The sequence below is a fragment of the Melospiza melodia genome, chromosome 6, assembly GCF_035770615.1.
Source record: "Melospiza melodia melodia isolate bMelMel2 chromosome 6, bMelMel2.pri, whole genome shotgun sequence".
NCBI lineage: Eukaryota > Metazoa > Chordata > Aves > Passeriformes > Passerellidae > Melospiza > Melospiza melodia.
Window position 1 is genome coordinate 74,877,867 of NC_086199.1, and position 18,051 is coordinate 74,895,917.

An 18,051-nucleotide genomic window follows, 5' to 3' on the forward strand; every position below is an offset into this window, starting at 1 on the left:
TATTTATTTAGGATGGCACTTTACACTGAAATGAAGCAGTCAACAGAATGTAATTAGCATGACTGGCTTTAAAGATTGAGAAACCAACCCCAAACTGCTGAAGACACTCATAGAAAGGTGAATAATTCTCAAGTTATATAAAACAGGAAGAGACCTGGTTTTTAAAAAAGACCAGTGCAATAATAAGTTTCTTATTGCTCTCATGAATGCTTCTGCACCAAGTAATTACAGAATTGCTTTTCAGATTTAAAGCAGCAACCTAGAAGCCAACAATGGGGGAAAATTAGAAGTGGATCTGAGCCACAGCACTTGATCCAAATCATTACTTGAAATTTGGCAGAACACAGGTTGTTTCAGGTTCAGGGGGATCCTTTCACATTCATGTATGTGCAAGGAACACAGCAGCAATTACAATTTGTCAAATACATTTTTCTTAAAGAGAATTCTGCAGCAGCTTTTGTATGAAGTTAGCCATTAAGCTACTGGAGAGTATTAAACAAACCCTTCAGTTAAAAGCTATTGTTTAAGATAATCTCAGTAAAATGGCTGAATGGATTACACAATCATTTCCTTACTGGATTACTAAAGCCAAATTGTCACTAAGTCCACATTGTAGCAGCACCCAGCACAGTATTAAGGGCTTTGCAAATAGAGAGAAGTATAATTACTCCCCTGTTGTTCAAGGAAGTACAGTTCTTTCATCACACATACAAGAAAAAAATGCAATAGACAAGAGCCCTGTAATTACATTCACCATATTTCAAAAATCAAAAGCCAGAGATATTGCTGATTGTTTTTTAAAGGTCATGAAATAGTCACATAAAAGACAAAAATTGCACTTCATTAAAAACACCATGCTCACTTGCCAGCTGCCAGCTTCTTACTCTGAAACTACCAATTTTTTTTCTTAAACTGGAGAATTTTCAGTAACTCTCAGTGTTCCAAATTAGCTTACATCAAGTTCCAATGCTGTTCCCTCTCAGCAGAAAAACCACCCTAATACTTGCCTGCTCTTATCTGATTTTTCCTCTTGCTCAATACTCCATTTGTCACACTGAACATTTGTTCCACTGGCCTGTTTGCTCCTCACAAACAAGGCATAAGTTCTATTTTACATAGCTGAAAGTTTTGAAAAAACATTTTGTATTCCTTAAATAAAAATTTCAACAAAGAACAAACCCCCTCACTATTCAAGAGGCATAAGGTCTCCTGTGATACTATGTGAGAAGCACATAATGCTGTTACTTTGGGTACAAAGGCAATGAAGTATGTTCACTGGGTACAGTATCTTCCTTTCTTCAAAGAGCTGTTAAATTCCACACTTTCAAAACAGGCATGCCACTGCAATAGTTCCTTATGCACAGCATGTCACAGAGATTAAAGAGATCAAGTGTTACTTCCTAATCCCTCTAGATAGCAATGCTCCAGATCAGAACTCATGTAATTCAGAACCACATCCCTTGGTTGCAGAATATTTTCCGAGCCTTGAGGAGGAGTTCACTGCAAACTTCTCTTCCAAGTTTTACAACCCAGCATGAAGACCCACTTTCTTTTTCCAAGACCACTGTCTACAGACAGTGTCACTCACAGGAATACCTCCTCATGGGATATTTTAAAGCTACAAAACTCCTCCAGTAAGTGTCCTTTTCCTAGGGTACACTTGCAAAAGTTAAGCAGATTTTTCTTGCTCAACTGCTGTCAACTTTAGAATGGTATTTTTATCTTTCCACAGGACAAGAGTGAAACAGGCAGGTCTAAATAAGATTCCCTAAGGCATTTTCACATTAAGGTATCTCGGATACAAACCAGAATTCCACTTCCTCTACTACTGTCAGGAGCTCATAAGCAAGAACAGTTTTTATTGCGCTTGACTGACATTGACTTGAAACAGGGACAATTACTGCACATCCTGATCTACTACTAGTGCTGGGCAAGAAGTCTTTATGCTCTCACTAGAAGACCTTTCCCCATGTCTTATCCTTGCAAAACATCCAGCAAGCATCCACATCTGCAATGACTGTAGCGTACACTGGAGTTGAGGGAGAAGGACGACACCTGTTAAAGTGACCATTTTACTCTGAGTGACAAGCACTAAGGCCATGAGCAACTTAGATTACATCAGGAGAAAAGCAAACTCCTTGACATAAAAAAGCATTATTACTATGGAAAAATGTGAAATAACTGCCTGCTGCTGTGAATCACCATTCTCAACTCAAGCTACCTAATGGAAGCTGTAGAAAGGAGAAAAGTTAGGAGATAAAAGTGATGTACTGAAGGTTGATGTTGCTGGGGAAGCACATAGGTCTTGGTCTGCTAATGTGATGATGCAGGTACTCAGATGACTTGCCCAGTGAGTATATTTTTCCTGGGTAGGAGATGTGATGTGGGAGGCTAATGCTATGTTCTGACTGGAATCCATGAGGCAATCTGTAAACATTACTTCCATTTTGAAGAGCACAGGTGTTTATGGAGTCAATCATCTAAGCTGTATACAAAGTCTAATCTTTTTTTAAAGTCTATAGCTTGAACATCAATGGTTTCCAGACTTGAGTCAGACTGATAGAATAAGCAGATGACAATTTTAAGTGCATAGCTCTGCTCTGGGAGGAGGCAGCCTTCTTCCAGTGTCAAGTGGCTCCTTCACTTACCATCATCTGGTTTTGGCTGAGTCATTAGAGAGCACAGCTGGAGCTAAATAGGCAACTTGGAGCACAGAGAGCCAGGACAATGAGTGAACTCTAAGCAGGTCCTGTTCGACACAGCAAAGTCCACCTTCAGCAAACCTGTCAAGTCTACAGCAAGAGAGAAGCTCTTTCCCAGGCTCCAGTGCTCCTGAGGGACTCAAGTCATACATACTCATTCCTGCAGCTTTAGTAACTCCGGGCAGACAAACAAAGAGCTGCCAGGTCAATTAGGTTCCACGTATCCATGCAGTTCCTGAACCTTGAAGATGCAGTTTTGACTCTGACATTTTTATGTATTACCCCCAGATCCAGAGTATTTTAAAGTATTAAAAAACAAAAAAAAAGAAAAAAGACAACAAAACTTGTGTGCTGTGTTTGCACTGCATGGGGTCTTAGACAAAAATCATGCCCTTTCTAGTATTGCAGGGGAGGTGCAAATTGTTGCCTTAACCACAATCCTTCCCTACATTAAATGAAACAATTTCAGCAAGTCATAATTATTTTAATAGTCTATGCAACTTCTGTGTACAGACATATATTGCCAACATAAGTGCAGAAAGTTAGCATTCATGCAAAGAAAATCCTTTCAATCTGGCCAATCAAGGTAAGTTTACGCAAGCAGCTGAAATAGAAACACACCAGTGCAGATAGACCTCCCTGCCAAGTTTTCACACTCCTGTCCATAGAATTATTTAAGTTGAAAAAGACCTCTAAGATCATCAAGTCCAACCACTTCTATGCATGGAGATCCCACAGCTGTTACAAAAAAAAAAAAAACAAAAAAACAGCTTTTTAAACCAAATCAGCAAAAGCCACATTCTCACTCTTATTTGCTTTAATTTTAAGAAACAGCAGCAATGTGCTGCCTTTGGATATAACAACCTCCAAACACTTGAACATGGACAACTGAAGCAAAATTTTGCTTAGAAAGGGGAAAATATTCCTAAGTGCCAAACATTGAAGGGCTCTGTGGGGCATAATGGGCTCCTGAGTGCAAAGGTTGACTTGCACTGTCACTGCAGTAATTTTTCTCTTCCTACATCAACTATTCTGTATGCCATATGGATGTGGGCAGCCTTTACTTCAGCACTGCATTCCAGATATCAACCAGATAGGATAAGGAGCCTTTCCCTGTGCCTTCTGGAAGGCATTAGTTCCCCCCACTTCCTTCTCACATCTCCCTTGCAGGTGCATCAACATGAAAAAAGCCACTGAAGCCCCAAGGACTTTGTGGTCCAATGTACTCAGTGTTTGTTTGGCAGCACAATTCTTCGCCCTGCAAGAAAGCCTATCCCATGCACAGACAGCTGGAAGTAACTCTGACCCCTGTGACACAATTCAAAGCCTCCTCTGTTTGGCTTTTTGATTCCTGATTGACACACTCACTGCCAGGCGGAGATAAATGCTGCTGGGGGGACAATGTTGATCTGCTCGACTATTCTTGTGAAGGACTTTTTCAGAATAATAAACAAAAAACACTGGTGTGCTTAAGTGTCTGAATAGAACTGGAGGTAGACAGAGAGGGGAGCGGAGTGCTTTACAGAGGCTGGCAAGTCGACTGAAGAGTTAATTGTCTGGGTGTACAATGAGTTTATTCTGACCACAAACAAAGAGCTCCCTCTTCCTGGGTCTGGTCCTTCAAAAGCAAACGTGTCAAAAGCAGTCTGGAGCAGCACTCATTAATAGCAATGCTCTAGTCTCTGGGGTTCAGTGGCCTTAAAACTATTGAATCTTGAGATTCAGACAGAATCTCTCTAAAATCCGAAGTCCTTTTTACTGTCTAAGTTCTAAAGGCAGTTCTACAGTAATTAGCCAAAAGAAACCTCCCCTCTAACCTCTCATTCTTTACAGCCTTTAAACAGCATCTTTTGAAAAATTAAGGTATTACCCTTCAAACATAATGCTGTAGACACCTTCCCCAACATGAGATCCAGTTTTATATTATTTCAATTATATGTCACGTAAAAGTGACCCTTAATGTCTCATACTTGGAAAGATACAAAATCCCAGCCCACATTTGAACCTGCATTTCAGAGCTTGCACTATAATAGGTCAAACCAATACAATGTCCAAAACCACCCTCTGCCTCTGGGAAAGTTCAGATCCAGATTCAGATTTGAACTTTGCAGGTCGAACCAAGCCCTTAAGGTAATTACCACTTAAAACACCCGACTCCCTTCTGTGAGCTGTGCAAACCTTTCTGGGGAGAAAAACATCTTCCTAGTGCTGCAGCATGGAAGACAAGGCAGTTGAAAATTGAGCCATTACACTTCACCATTTTGATGGCAAAACTCCTAGGGATTTTGGTGTCAATGCAGAGACACTACATGTTATTTGAACCAGCAAATAAAGATATAAAGATCAGAGAATTAAGCTGAGCTGTTAGTGAACTTTCTTGTCATGTACATTTGCTTCACTACTCGTGAAAAGTTGTTGTTTTAACACACTTACAGAAATGTAGCATTCCAAAGAACATTTTGCTCAAGTGCATGGGCATGCTTCCAAGCAGAAGACAAACTATCTGAAGATTATTGAAGCCATTATTTAAGAGCATTCACCTAATTCAAACTTGAGACTCACCCTCTGCTCTCCCCTTTCTCAAGCTAAAATCCCCAATATAGTGCAATCAACTAATTTAGGAGGACAGGAGGGAGCCAAAAGTTTGTGTGATCTCTCTTTTGTTCTACTGAGTAATAAGTGAGGGATTCAAAACCTCAAAACCTGTGAAATAAGATTTCTTGGCTAGCCACCAGTTTCCCTCCAAATTGTAAACAGTAAACCACAGTCTTAACCAATTTTGCAGGCTTGGACTTTTGGACAAGAAGCAGCAGTACCCCACAGGTAGTCTGAGTACAGATGTAACTCAGAATAAGGAACCTGTACATAGTCCTGTTATTTAGAGCCAGAACTCTCAGTTCGTTTCTGGGCCAAACTCCAACACAGAGATGATCTTCTCTATAAAAGCAATTTACACATAAGATATGGGATAAAGAAGCATATGATCAGATTTTAGTTTGGTTATCAGAGCATTTCTGAGGTCAAATGCAAGGAAGCTTAAATGGAGAAGACCTGTCACTGTGCATAGGTTTACCTTACTGCAGTTTTCAGAATTCACAGCCAAACTCCTTCCCAAAAGGCAAAAGAGGTCTCTTCAAAAATTTGGAAGTAATAGGAAAAATAAATGCCCAAGGCCAGATTTGAACCTTATCTGTTAAAAAGGTGAAGTAGGTAATAAAGGTCAGGTTACTTTTGAGACCATCTTCAGTTTAGATCTGCACAAAAAGCTTTCTTTTTGACCAATGTGGAATCAGTGTCAAGCTGTGAAGACATTGTCCCCACTGTGCCCTCCCCCACTTTCAGAGGCTTATTATTCTCACTCTTCTGTAACAATCCCAGCAGCAGTTTTATTCCTTAAGCAAACAGAAATCATCCTGTGACTTAGAAATACATCAGCTCTTGTCATCAGCTCTGACCTACAGAACCAAGCCTCCAGTTATGTCACTGTCTCAAAGAGTGACAGGTAGGTTGCCAGTGATTTTAATTGTCTTGATTTAAGTAAAAAACCTTAAGTTCACTTCCAGAGTGGCTCAAATTGCCAGGACAAGCAGAAAAAAAAAAAAAAAAAAAAAACAAAACAAAGAAAAAAAAAAAAAAAAGGACCTGCATATCCATTCAAAGGCTCTTGAGGGAGCTGCTAAGATACAAGTCATTTTCTTAATCTACCATTTCCACTCTATCAGATTCAAGCCCTTCTTCCTTTGAGCTTAGTCCCTCCCTTCCATCATAGTTACAGTACTGCAATTCTTTGGAAGAAGGGACTATTTCCCTGGTATTGCTGCATTTTTCTACCCAACTGCCATTCTGGCTACTTTACTGAGTTAAAAACCAAAATGTTCTCTTTTTTTTTTTAATTACTGTATAAGCTATACAACACTTTTACCTTGAAAGATAACCATATTCCCAATCCCATGATTTCAAAATTCATTCTTTTATTTTGTTCATATATCTTCTGAAATAAGCTATGCAGCTTATTATTATGCAGGGACAACACTAAAATCCCTCCTTGGACTAGAGTCCATTAGCCCTACTGAACAGCTTACCTAGAAATGCTACATGTAAGTGCCACATATTGACTTGTATGTTTATTTCACAATAATAAAGAAAAATGAATAATTAAGAAGATTTCAGGACGTAGCATCTAGCAGCAGACAAGCTATGAGCCCATCCTCACCAGCAATCTAAGAATGTTTAAAACACTCTGGATTCAACTGCTTGTTGAGAAAGGAGAAGGAGAACAAAGCTCAGAGTCCCAGCTCAGCTTCCAGGCTCTGCTTCCGTCATCTGGTAAGTTTTCAGACAGGATCTCAGCCTGCCTGTCATTGCAGACTGATGTTTCACAGCTGCTGGCAATGTTCTGCACTGCTAAAGAAATGAATCTCGACCACCATGGAAAGTGGCTCTTCTCCTTATGAACCAGCAGCAATTTCAGTATGTAAAAAATCAGCTAGGACAACACCTGGGAAGGCTATTGGAATGCCTGCAAAACTAGAAACCACATACAGCCTGCAGAAAGAGACTCCCAATGGGAGCAAAGAATATTTTTCATTCAGCTGTGTACTTAAGCTGTCCTTCAAGAGTCTAATGCCCTCCCCTACTGAGACACATACCTGAGGGGAAATGGAGACACACCTAAAAGAATCAGGGGGAATAAATGGTTTCTTGGTATGGTCATAACACATAGCACCAAAAACTACCTGTTACCAAAAAACATGACTACTTAATACATTTGCTGAAGAATGATCACATTTTTACCAAGTACCAATAGCAGCTGGCTATAGGGATGGCTGGCAGGCAGTTTCAAAGCAGAGTCTCCAAAGCTCATTTTGACCAGGAGACACCTTCATGAGTCAAACGGCACAGAAAAGCTTTGTGTGGTAAATACAACCCAGCAATTACACAGCTGTAAATCCAGCACTTCCTTTTTTTTTTTTTTTTTTTTTTTTTCCTACAGAAAAGGATCAAGGTAATGAAGATGAGGGGAAGAATTGAAATAACCTTATTCTTCAGGAAGATTAACAATTGAAGGGAAATAAGCTGTAATAAACACTGAATAAAGAAGAATTAGGCTCTATATCTGTGTCATAAAAACGGCATCCAAATGCATATCAATATAGGCTACAACAAAACTACTTGGAAAAGCTATTGCCAATCCATAGAAGGGATGCTAGGCCGTCTTGTTCCAAGAAGGAGTACTTTCTGTATTAATGAACTGAGAAGAGGGAGGTGAGTTAGAGCAGGCAACGTAATACATGGCTGCTCCACAGTCCTGGCACTAAGCTTCACAGGGAAACTGGAGAGAATAGGCAAAACACAGAGAAACAGACTACCAATATTATACAGGCTGCATAAACCACAGTCAGCAAGAGCTGGACTAGTTTGGAGTGTTTGTTGGTGGCTTTTTGTTTTAATCCAAAGCAGAAACACCTCTAAAGTGCCAGCATTACTTACACTGTAGAGTGAGTGATGAGATCAAGAAATCAGCAATAGCTAGCACTGAGAATGTTTACAACTAGATTGAAGGGCAGGAAGTAGAGGAAGAGATGCTTAACATTTTTATAGCTTCGTACTTGGTAGAAGAACTCTTTTATATCTCACCCTGTAAACACTAGAAGTATTATAGATACTGCAGAATTTTAAGCTGCAGTATCTTAATTTTGAACCATCTTCCATTTGGCTCACTGCCTTGAGTGCCATTTGAAATAAAACAGTGAGCAAAAAAGTTTCCACACAAAGAAATATTTTGCTTAAGGCACCATATCTCATAGCAAGATTTTTAGCACTTGACATTGCCCCAAACTTTGAGCAAAGTTTGCAAAAAGCTCTATAGCACTGTCAACAGCTGCCTGATCACTGCTGGCAAAAGCAACAACCACCTTATGATTGTTTAGTTTAGCCTCTCTGGTTTTATTCTACCTACAATATATCATTTTTTTTTCCTTTTTTTCCAGGAGCCACTGCTCTGATGTGAAGTATTCTCTGTTTCCATACAGCCCAACAGACACTCCCCTCCTCAGCTACCTCCCCTGAAAGGCTGCTCAAAATCCACAATCAACTTCCACCATTTCTAGGCTGTGCACGAGCCCAGATAGCTGCAGCTGTGGAAAAGGGAGCACATCTGAAATGCCTAAAGGAACCGTGATTCTGATCAAGTCAAAAAAATTAACAATTGTTATGCAAGCTTTATATACTAAAAACAAGATCCCTAGCTTTGGAAACATTTCTGAAGCTACCTGGTAATATACAGTGAGCTGGGCAAGGGGCACAGAATGGTGTGGTTGCAGCACCACTCTTTCTTCTTTCTCTCCCCACTATCACTCACATTCCCCTTTACTGCTCTCCTTCTAGCCCTGGTCTCTTCAAGGTAAAGACTCTATAAATTCTCCCACATCTTCAAGGCCTGTAAGTGGGGGGTTGGAGACAGCAGCAGCAAATTTGCCAGATCAATGGCCATTTGAAATTCAGACATATGGCTGAAGCCCTACAGCTGCATGTGTTAATTACCACACGTGTCCCCTGTAAAGCAGTCTGTTAAACACAAAAAGAAAACAGAGGAGAAAAAAGCCTTTCCAAGGGATTAAGTAAATAGTCTAAATTTTTGACCCTGCTCCCCCAGACACATGCCTGTGTATAAGCTGCCTTCCTTTCTCCCAACACCTGCATGCTGAGGAAGCACAAGACCCCTGCCACCTCTAGCCATGTGCAGCCAGCCTATCTCAGAGTGTGCTTTCCCCCTTCCAGCTCCTCATTTCCAGCCTCTTCTCTCGCCAGCCCCTCTCCCTTTCTCCTTTAGAGGACTCATTCCTGGCTGACAACCAGACTAGCCTTGGGCTTACAATACGCCTTTTCATTTCCTTGCAGGCAAAGAGAATGGATACCTCACTGTTATATCTGTATTGCATGTGTGAAAATGAAGAAAAAGGAGGGGAGGGGGAATATATGTTTTTCCACTGCTCGTTTCCACAGGTTTTTTTCCTCCCTGGATCATTAAAGAGGAGTGTCAGAGCTTTAGCAAGTGAGCACAATTTTGTTCTCTAACTACATAGCCCCAGTTTTTTCACCCCAGAATCTGAGTATTGTCTAAAGGAGGTTTTCTATTTGATTATGACACCAAAGGAACAGTTCTTCTCTGTGAGGGAAGGAATGGAGAACAGAGGGAATCAGATACAGTAACAATACTGCTGGAAGGACCTCCAAAGGAGACTCCTGCTTCAGAAGGAAATGTGTATGTACAGAATAAAGCATCTCGGTGTACACAGGGTATAAGTGACAACACCTTCTCAACACTGAAATATTTTTATTTTAAAGGTGAAGGTCAATCCTCAAGTTACAGACTGCCAGACATCTACAGATGCATTGCTCAAAATGAACCAGAGATAGATGATTTTAAGAATCATCTAATTTAATGGCATATTTGTGAGAAGCTGAACAGCTCAGATGAAACCTGTCAAGTCCTTACACAAATTGCTTTGCTGCAGCACCCGAAGGTCCCATCAGAAACTTGAGCACTGAGCTGAGCACAGGAACATGTAATAAAAGACACGGACACTGCCTAGAAAAATTCAGTCTGTGGGGAAGACTTCTCCCATCCTTAGCCTTTATCAAAGCATTTTGCAGTACAGCTCCCTTGCAGTCAGCATAGAAGAAAAGTCCAGATGAGCACACAGAGGAAAGCTATTATTCCAGATAGATCTGCTGTAAAGAAGCTTTAATTTCCCTAGATGCCATCCCAGGAACTTGAGCAAACATTGGGGTTGTCTCTCCAGCTTCTCCCCACCTTATTTAAGGGCACACATGGTCTGCATGCATTCAAGATTACCCATCACAATTTCATAGTTTATTTCTCTTATAGAGAAACTTTGACAGAGCTCAGGGGGCAAAGGAGTTGAAAGAAAAGTATTTCCAGCCCCTTGACCAAACACCTGCACCACGACAAAACACATTTCCTGGTGCATTACTCTGATTTGAAAGAAAACAACACTAACATTCAGATGTCTAGACTGTATAAAGCATGAGAAGAATAATGTCAACTCTTTAAAAAGAGAAAAGGTTTTGAGCCTACATAAAGTATTTTAGCAACAAATTTAAACCAACTGACAGATGCCAAATTTATTCCATTTCTCTGCAAGCTGCAATGATCAGACACCAGAAATCCATGTATAGCACATAAACAGTTAATAATACCTTAACAGATGTTGTTTAATCAATTGCTAGTCTACTTGTTAGATCTACTCACCAGGCTGCTCAATACTATGACTTAATAATTTAAAAACATTTACAGCTGTTCTTAAGACATTACAGACAGGACTTGTCTGTAGATTGCTATAATAACACTTGTAAACTACAATTTTATTAAGTCATATTATATAGACTAAGCTACTGATTGGAACTGCTACTTTTTAGATGAAAGCAGAATTCTTGCATTGTATCAAACAAAATACACTTTAAAACAGAATTTGCCTTCTTTTATACTTGCCAATGAAACTTTCTTCAGTCTCAAATTTGATACATATGTTCTGAGGCCCACAAAAAATGTCTTGATGAAAATAAACAATTTCAGACAAGGCAGCAATGTGGGGAACCGAAAGAATTGTTTTCAGTTCTACTGTTTATGTAACAAATTTGAAGTTTTACTTCTAGACTTTAGTATTTCAAAAATCTGTTTGCTTCATGTGATATATCTAAGTGCTTTTTAGAACATTGCTCTGCTCTGGAAAAGTTATCCAATATACACAGTATTGTAAAATTACATTCCTCTGTTCTCAAAAAATTGATCACAATTCCCATTTAAAGGCTGGGTTCTTGCTATCTAATAAAATCTGTTATGTTGGCAAACTATACTCTACCATACCTGTGAAATTGACTTCTTTCTACAGTTACATTTAACTGGAACTTAATAAATAATTTTGTAGATGATACACAGTATAGAGACAGCAATAGGAACCAGGGAGAATTCTGACTATTTACAAGCTGGCAAACCTGCTGATTAAGTTAAGAGCATTTTTTACAGAACTATTCTTATAATAGGGAAGCAAACTTCAATTCCATTGCTAAGCTTGCTTGGAAATACAAATATGAGCTAAGCAAAATCTTATGTGCTACAAATTCCATCTACAGAAATTTTGCTCACAGCTCACTTGAGCTATTGCAGGACTGCTTTTTTTTTTACACTAACCCCATAACTCCTCAGTCAACTGAGCTTTTATCCTAGTTTCACAAAAAGCAGCACATATTCATGCTTCTCCCATAGATTCTTTCCTAACTCCCTGATTTTAACAGAGTAGACTGAGAAACTGTCACCATCAATGTGTGGTAGAACAAATCAAGCTTTTGCTCATCTGAAGGACTTGCAGTACTCTTGTAGCACACACATATAGCAAATCGGTTGCTTTCAGGAAGCAGACTTAATACATATGTATAGTACAGTCTGACTTTCCACTGAGTTACACTACACACCCAGCTATACTGACAAGCATCAAATTGTTTGTGCACATTTTCACCACATGTGTATCTTTTACCTATAAAATACTTGAAAAACACATCAGTCCTGGTCTAGGAACATTACACGATGAAGTTAAACAGTTCAGAAAATGATAATTGCATGAAAATTCTCCATCTGGATTTCTAAATTAGTATATATTTTTTATTTAAATATATGCATTGAACATAAGGGATCCAGATGAATTGTTTCAGTAGCTCTGCAGACTTGCTACTTGCTAATGTTCTGCAAGAAATGAAACATAAGATGGTGTTCACCAACTAGAACCATCACTTGACTTCATATTGCCTTGATAAACTTGTATTTACTTCATCTTACTAATGAAAGCCACACAATATTCTTCTGCTGTATTCTCCACTAACTGCTAAAGACACCAAAGCATTTTCTGTGTTCATGAGGCTGGAGACGCAGTTGAAGCTCGATTTGTGTAACAGCACAGTTGTGTTTCAATACATAGCACTGGGTTGAATCCAGAAAGATCTGGAGAAGGTGAAGACCAAAGACCCAGTCTGATGTTTTAGTCACATTTCAATTTGATGGTTTATGTCAAGGTATTGTCTGTCTTCTGTGAGCCATTCAAGCCCCTGTGGAGGCCATGTGCTCTTCTCCCTCCAAGCTGAGGGCAGGTGAATTAGGGCCAGCTGCACCTGACTTCTTACCACCAGCAGACAAAGCTTCCAGGACCCCAGATACAAGCAGCTCCATTTATTATCATCAGCACAAGCCTCCTTTGCTTGGGTTTGCCTGAGGAGAGTGTTCGCCCTTTACCGCTCAGCCTAATTACTGACTCACACTAATGGCTCATTACTGATTCAAATTGCTCAGTCTCTTGGCTGCATAACTGGGCCATTAGCATTTTCTAGAGGTAAGACTCTTGGAAAAAAGCACGAAAAAAGCCACAGAATGGGCCAACTTGCCCACAATTGCAGCCCAGGATTTTCCTGCCAACAAAGCCTGCCTTTAAACTAATTTCTGACAGTTAAACACACAAAAAGGAACCCAATTCTACATGTTTAATTGGCAGGAATTTCAAGTTGCTCATCTTAGGTTTCTCAGCAGGAATTTCAAGTTGCTCATCTTAAGTTTCTCATACCGTTTCAGTGTTTTCTTGTACGCTGCAAAACTCACTGAGAAAAAACTTTTTGCAGCTCCATACAAGAGTCATGTCTACACATAAGATAGTAAGTGTACAACAAGCTCAGCCTGGGCTTTGCTTTCTGCAGGTCCATCAGAGCTTACATCTCACCAACAACTGTTCAGGCAATTGCAGATGCTATTGTCAGCTTTTGCAATAGGGAAACAAGACAAGTCAAAACAGGCCTGGAACATTTTGCACTGCAAAAGACTTTATAAAAGAAAAAGGGAGTTCATACTACTCAAGACTCTTCATGACTGACACTGAAAGGTACTCCTGCCCAAATTTACCCTGCAGTTGCATCACCTTTAAATCCCAGATTACTGGGATCCATCCTTTCCCACTTCCTTCATTTAGTTGGTTTGAAAATGGTATCATACAGTGTCCAGAACTGTAAACCACCATTAATGAACCAGTATCCCCACTTCAATATATTTCCTCTTCACTCACTTTTAATTCACTGTTTCCAGTTTTAGGAAGGAAGACCAGGTGAATTTACAGAGATAAGCAGTTACATGGATGTTTTTTACATCCCTCTGATTCCTAACCAGACTACTTTTAAAACCTTCTTGGTGACTGTAAAGGCACTACTCCTGATTGCAATATGCTGAATCCGAGCTAAAGCCCCAACTCTTTCCAGATAAATAAAAGAAAACTTTATTTTGTTCCATGTTTACTTCTTTTGTCTCAAAGTATGGCACAATGTCCCTGTGGCTGGAAAGGAATGCTCTGCATTCTTTAGGCAGGAAGAAATCCAGTAAGGTTGGCTCCAAGGATGCATTTCACTGCTTTTTAAAACATTAACAACATCCTAGAGGGAGAGACTGGGGAGATCCAGACCTCTAGAGGACAGCATGCATTTTCCCAGTGTCTCAGGACCATCAAACTGAGCAGCAACTGGAGCAAATTAATGCAAGAAGTTCCTTATGGGAAAGGACAGTACAAAGAGCAAAAGCAGGTTCTGTATATCCTAATCTCACTGAAGAGCAATTACATTTCTTGGGAACTTGTTCTTTGCTTATGGGAAAAATTCAGCACTAAAAGGACATGGGTAAGTGTCTGAGCCGCAAAGTCACACAGCAAGCATGCCCTGGAGGGCCTGGGTTTCCATTCCACCTCATGCAAACACACCTCCATCTCCCCAGGCCCAGGTCTGCTCTGCCTTCCAGCAACTGAACACTTCTCAGAACAAATCAATATGGCCTATTTTAAAGTTTTAGGTTTGGTGCCAATTTAATTTGATTTAAATTACCTTATGGGGCAAATTGTGTGACTAACTGGCATTGCATCACACAGCAATAGCAGCAATGTAAATATGGATAACCAGAGCACGGAATTTTGAAAGAAGAAGTATCTCTTGCCAGCATGCTTGCTTGTTCTCTGCAGAAAGCTCCACAGAACCACTTTCTGGAACTACATGCCAAGTCACATGAACATGAAGCCATTTTGTTTTCTTCTCATCAGTAATGAGAGAGCCTGTGAGTGGAATCATGTGTTACCTCGTATCTTCTGGTACTCGAACATACCTACTGAGCCCCAGAAATTGGAGCTTAACAGGAAGGAAAAGAGGGGAAAAGATCTGGAGAAAGATTTATTACCAGTAACCAGCCTTTTTCTCCTTCCAACATTAATTTGCTTCTTCTAAAGGCGAGCTAGTATGCTAGTAAAGTCTTCATTTATTACCCAGCAGCATAAGCCTACCCATCCACACTGTTTCTAAGGCAGAGCAGCCTCCACCCTTTTGCCCTGAAGACTTGAAAGGCACAAAGTTTATTAGCTCATATTTTACATTCCTGTATGAATGAGAAAAAAGAAATCACTTTTGAAAGTCTTAGCTATTCTTTGTCTTCCTCAGAGTACCTATTCTGAGCCAGATATGCTCTTTGACTACAAGATCCTCACTCAGGGATGGAGAGAGGGAGGAGTCTGCTGTGCAATGGGAAAATTCCAACAGCTCCCAAATCAGATGGCAGTTGCCCAAAGAGGTACCAGAAGTTTCCAGGCTGTGCCTCTACAACAGAAGAGTCATCACTGACCCAGTTCCTGCTGGACCTCTCTTCCTCCTGCCCTTTTTGTCACCTTTCAAAGGGCAATCTTTGTATCAAGTGTCTGAACACTCAGATAGAACAAATGGTTATGTTCATGCTGGCTTGCCATCAGAGAAGCCAGACCCGCAGCAACCACCTTGCTTCAAGAAAGCCAGGCTGTTCTTGATTCCAGCTTCCTTCCAAAAGGACTCGATACTGGAACTTTGAATCAAGGTAACTTAAGGCAAGGAAAAAAAAAACTGATAAGAAGGACGAATTCATTTTTAGATTAGTCATTTTCACCACAAGATGAAAAAGTAATGCTATGTCCATCAAACTTTAAACCAAATTATTACAGCTTCTAACAGCCCTCTTGATTTTAAAAGGCCCATTAAATAGCTTTTCATAAGTATTTTTCTAACATGATGGAATAGGGCCAGACTTGCTTATGTGTGGGTTTCTAGCAGATATGAACAGATTCAGAACTGCAGGAGACAGAAAGTTTACAAGACTGCTTGAAGCATTCTGGCCCAAAGGGAAACGTTTCCCCTTTGACAGCTACTGCACGTTTCTGCAGCCACATGACCAAGCATACCATGGTTGAAACAGGATGCCACAGGCAGCACCAAGGAGAATCAATTTATATTACAAATTTTAAATTAGTTCATACCATTTACAGTTTTCTTTTTGCTTGTTCCAACCCTTGAGTTAATAAAGGGAGTGTGGAAGAAAAAACAAGTTCAGATGTTTTCCCATTTTGCTCCTGTTTCTCATGAAATCCAATGTCAGCTGCTTTCAATTCTAGACCAGGACTACCCAGGTAAAAAGTCTACAAATAACTCCAAAATAATGCAGATTTCAAGAGCTATTTGATTTGCTTGTACTTCAGGCTAGACTGGCAATGATTGCATTAACAGAATTATAACCATGTGTTCAGGTGCCAATTACACATTAATGCATAATTACACGTTTAAAGAGACATATCCTTACCCAAAATAAGAAACAGGCTTCAGTATTCAGTCTCAGCTAAGTAGTTTTCCTTGCATATTTCTTCTCCTTACCTTAAGCTATTATATTCAAGCAATAGGCTGCAGAGCAGATATGCTCAAAATACATCTCTACTCTGAACAGAGCAATCAAATCCCCATTAAGTGCTTTCAGACCTGACTGACATTCCCAGCATGGAAGGTGTCCCTGTCAGTGTTTTCCTTCATTCTGAAGTGTCAGGAATAACTGGTTTAGAGAGTTAGCACTAAAAATCCTGCTTTGCTTATCAAAAGAGGAACTTGTCCCAGGACAGAGCATTCATCCTCATCAGCAGAAGTAAGGATGCATTCAGCACAGTTTTCCTGGAGTACAGACACAAACTCAAAACTTGACTCTCCACTGGGGCTAGAGGGGAAAAAGGCTGAAAATTAGGGTGTGAAAAAGGCCTAAAGACATATTTGAGTGCTCCTCAATGTATACCTCAGTGGTGAACCCTCCCAAAGCTATTGCAGCGAATGCAAACCAGAGGACACAGGGAAGAGCTCTGAATATTCACAGCAGAAGAACAATGACCCATCTAATGCTTTGCTCAGGAAGGGCAAGGACTGAAGATAGGAGTGTAAAGAAGAAAAATCAGTGCCTGCAAGGTGTCCAAGCACTGCTAAGGTTTAACCCAGCACTGCTCCAGCTGGCCAGAGGGTTTTATGCACTGTTAAAAAACCCCAACTTTCAATGCATACAAAGCCACAGCCATGACATTGGCACTCCTGTTTCCCAGAATACAGATCATACTGACAACCTTCCTAATCTCTAGGGATTTTACTGAGCAATGCTCAATATGTGACTTCAAGGTGAGCAAGCAGAACTTATTCTGGACCAGCCATTCCTTCGGGAAGCTCAGCTTTCTTGTACTTTAACTCAACTGAGAAGCACAGAGCAGAGAAGACCCTTTTCTACTCCACAGGGAGCAGAACAGTCATCTTACTCCTCCTCCTGAAGGGGAGCTCTAGTGGCACATCCACCCTTGTACCCTGGAGCTGGTTAGGAACCCATGTTCTGAGCTACCTTAAGGGACTTGGCTAGGCAGCTGCTGTTACAAAAGTTGGTGAAGCACAGGACTCCACTCACCTTTCCTTCCCGAATTACCCTGGCTTGATGGTTTATCAGTTACAGAACCTAGAGGGGAGAAAGAAAAAGAAGAAAAGACATCCATTTAGATGCTGTACGGTCACACAAAGTATATGATGTCTCAATAATACAGTCTATATCTCAACCCATAAAGCATCTATTTAACTTGTCAACAGTTCTGTTTAAGACTCAGAGAGCCTGTGGCTTCAACCAAATTGAAAAGTATAAGGAAGTTTTATGCATTAAGACATTAAATTGGGATAAGGGTAAACAAGAAATCTTTAGTAGCTGGATCTAGTGATTTGAAAGACCTCAACAGAGCATCATGCTAGTAAGAAACCTGGAATAAATCCAAGGGCAAGAATGAAAGATCAGTAAGAGTCACTTTCATTTGCAAATGTCAGGAAGAACAAATCAAAAGCAGATGGGGAGAGTGTGCAGGGAATGCAAGCACAGTATTCCAGAGGAAAGGGATTAAGTGGGACAATTTTCAGAAAATGGATTTCAACCAACCCCAGAACATCCCCAGCTGTT

At 40.2% G+C, this 18,051-nt stretch overlaps 1 protein-coding gene across 5 annotated transcripts in view; it reads right to left on the reverse strand.

Annotated features, from left to right (window-relative positions):
- SMOC1 (SPARC related modular calcium binding 1) overlaps positions 1-18,051 on the reverse strand; it is a 127,400-nt gene that overhangs the window by 49,100 nt on the left and 60,249 nt on the right. For all 5 annotated transcript variants that reach the window (XM_063159236.1, XM_063159232.1, XM_063159235.1 and 2 more), the window contains exon 5: positions 17,518-17,565. In XM_063159236.1, the coding sequence (XP_063015306.1) occupies positions 17,518-17,565 (48 nt within the window). The remainder of the gene's footprint in view (positions 1-17,517; positions 17,566-18,051) is intronic.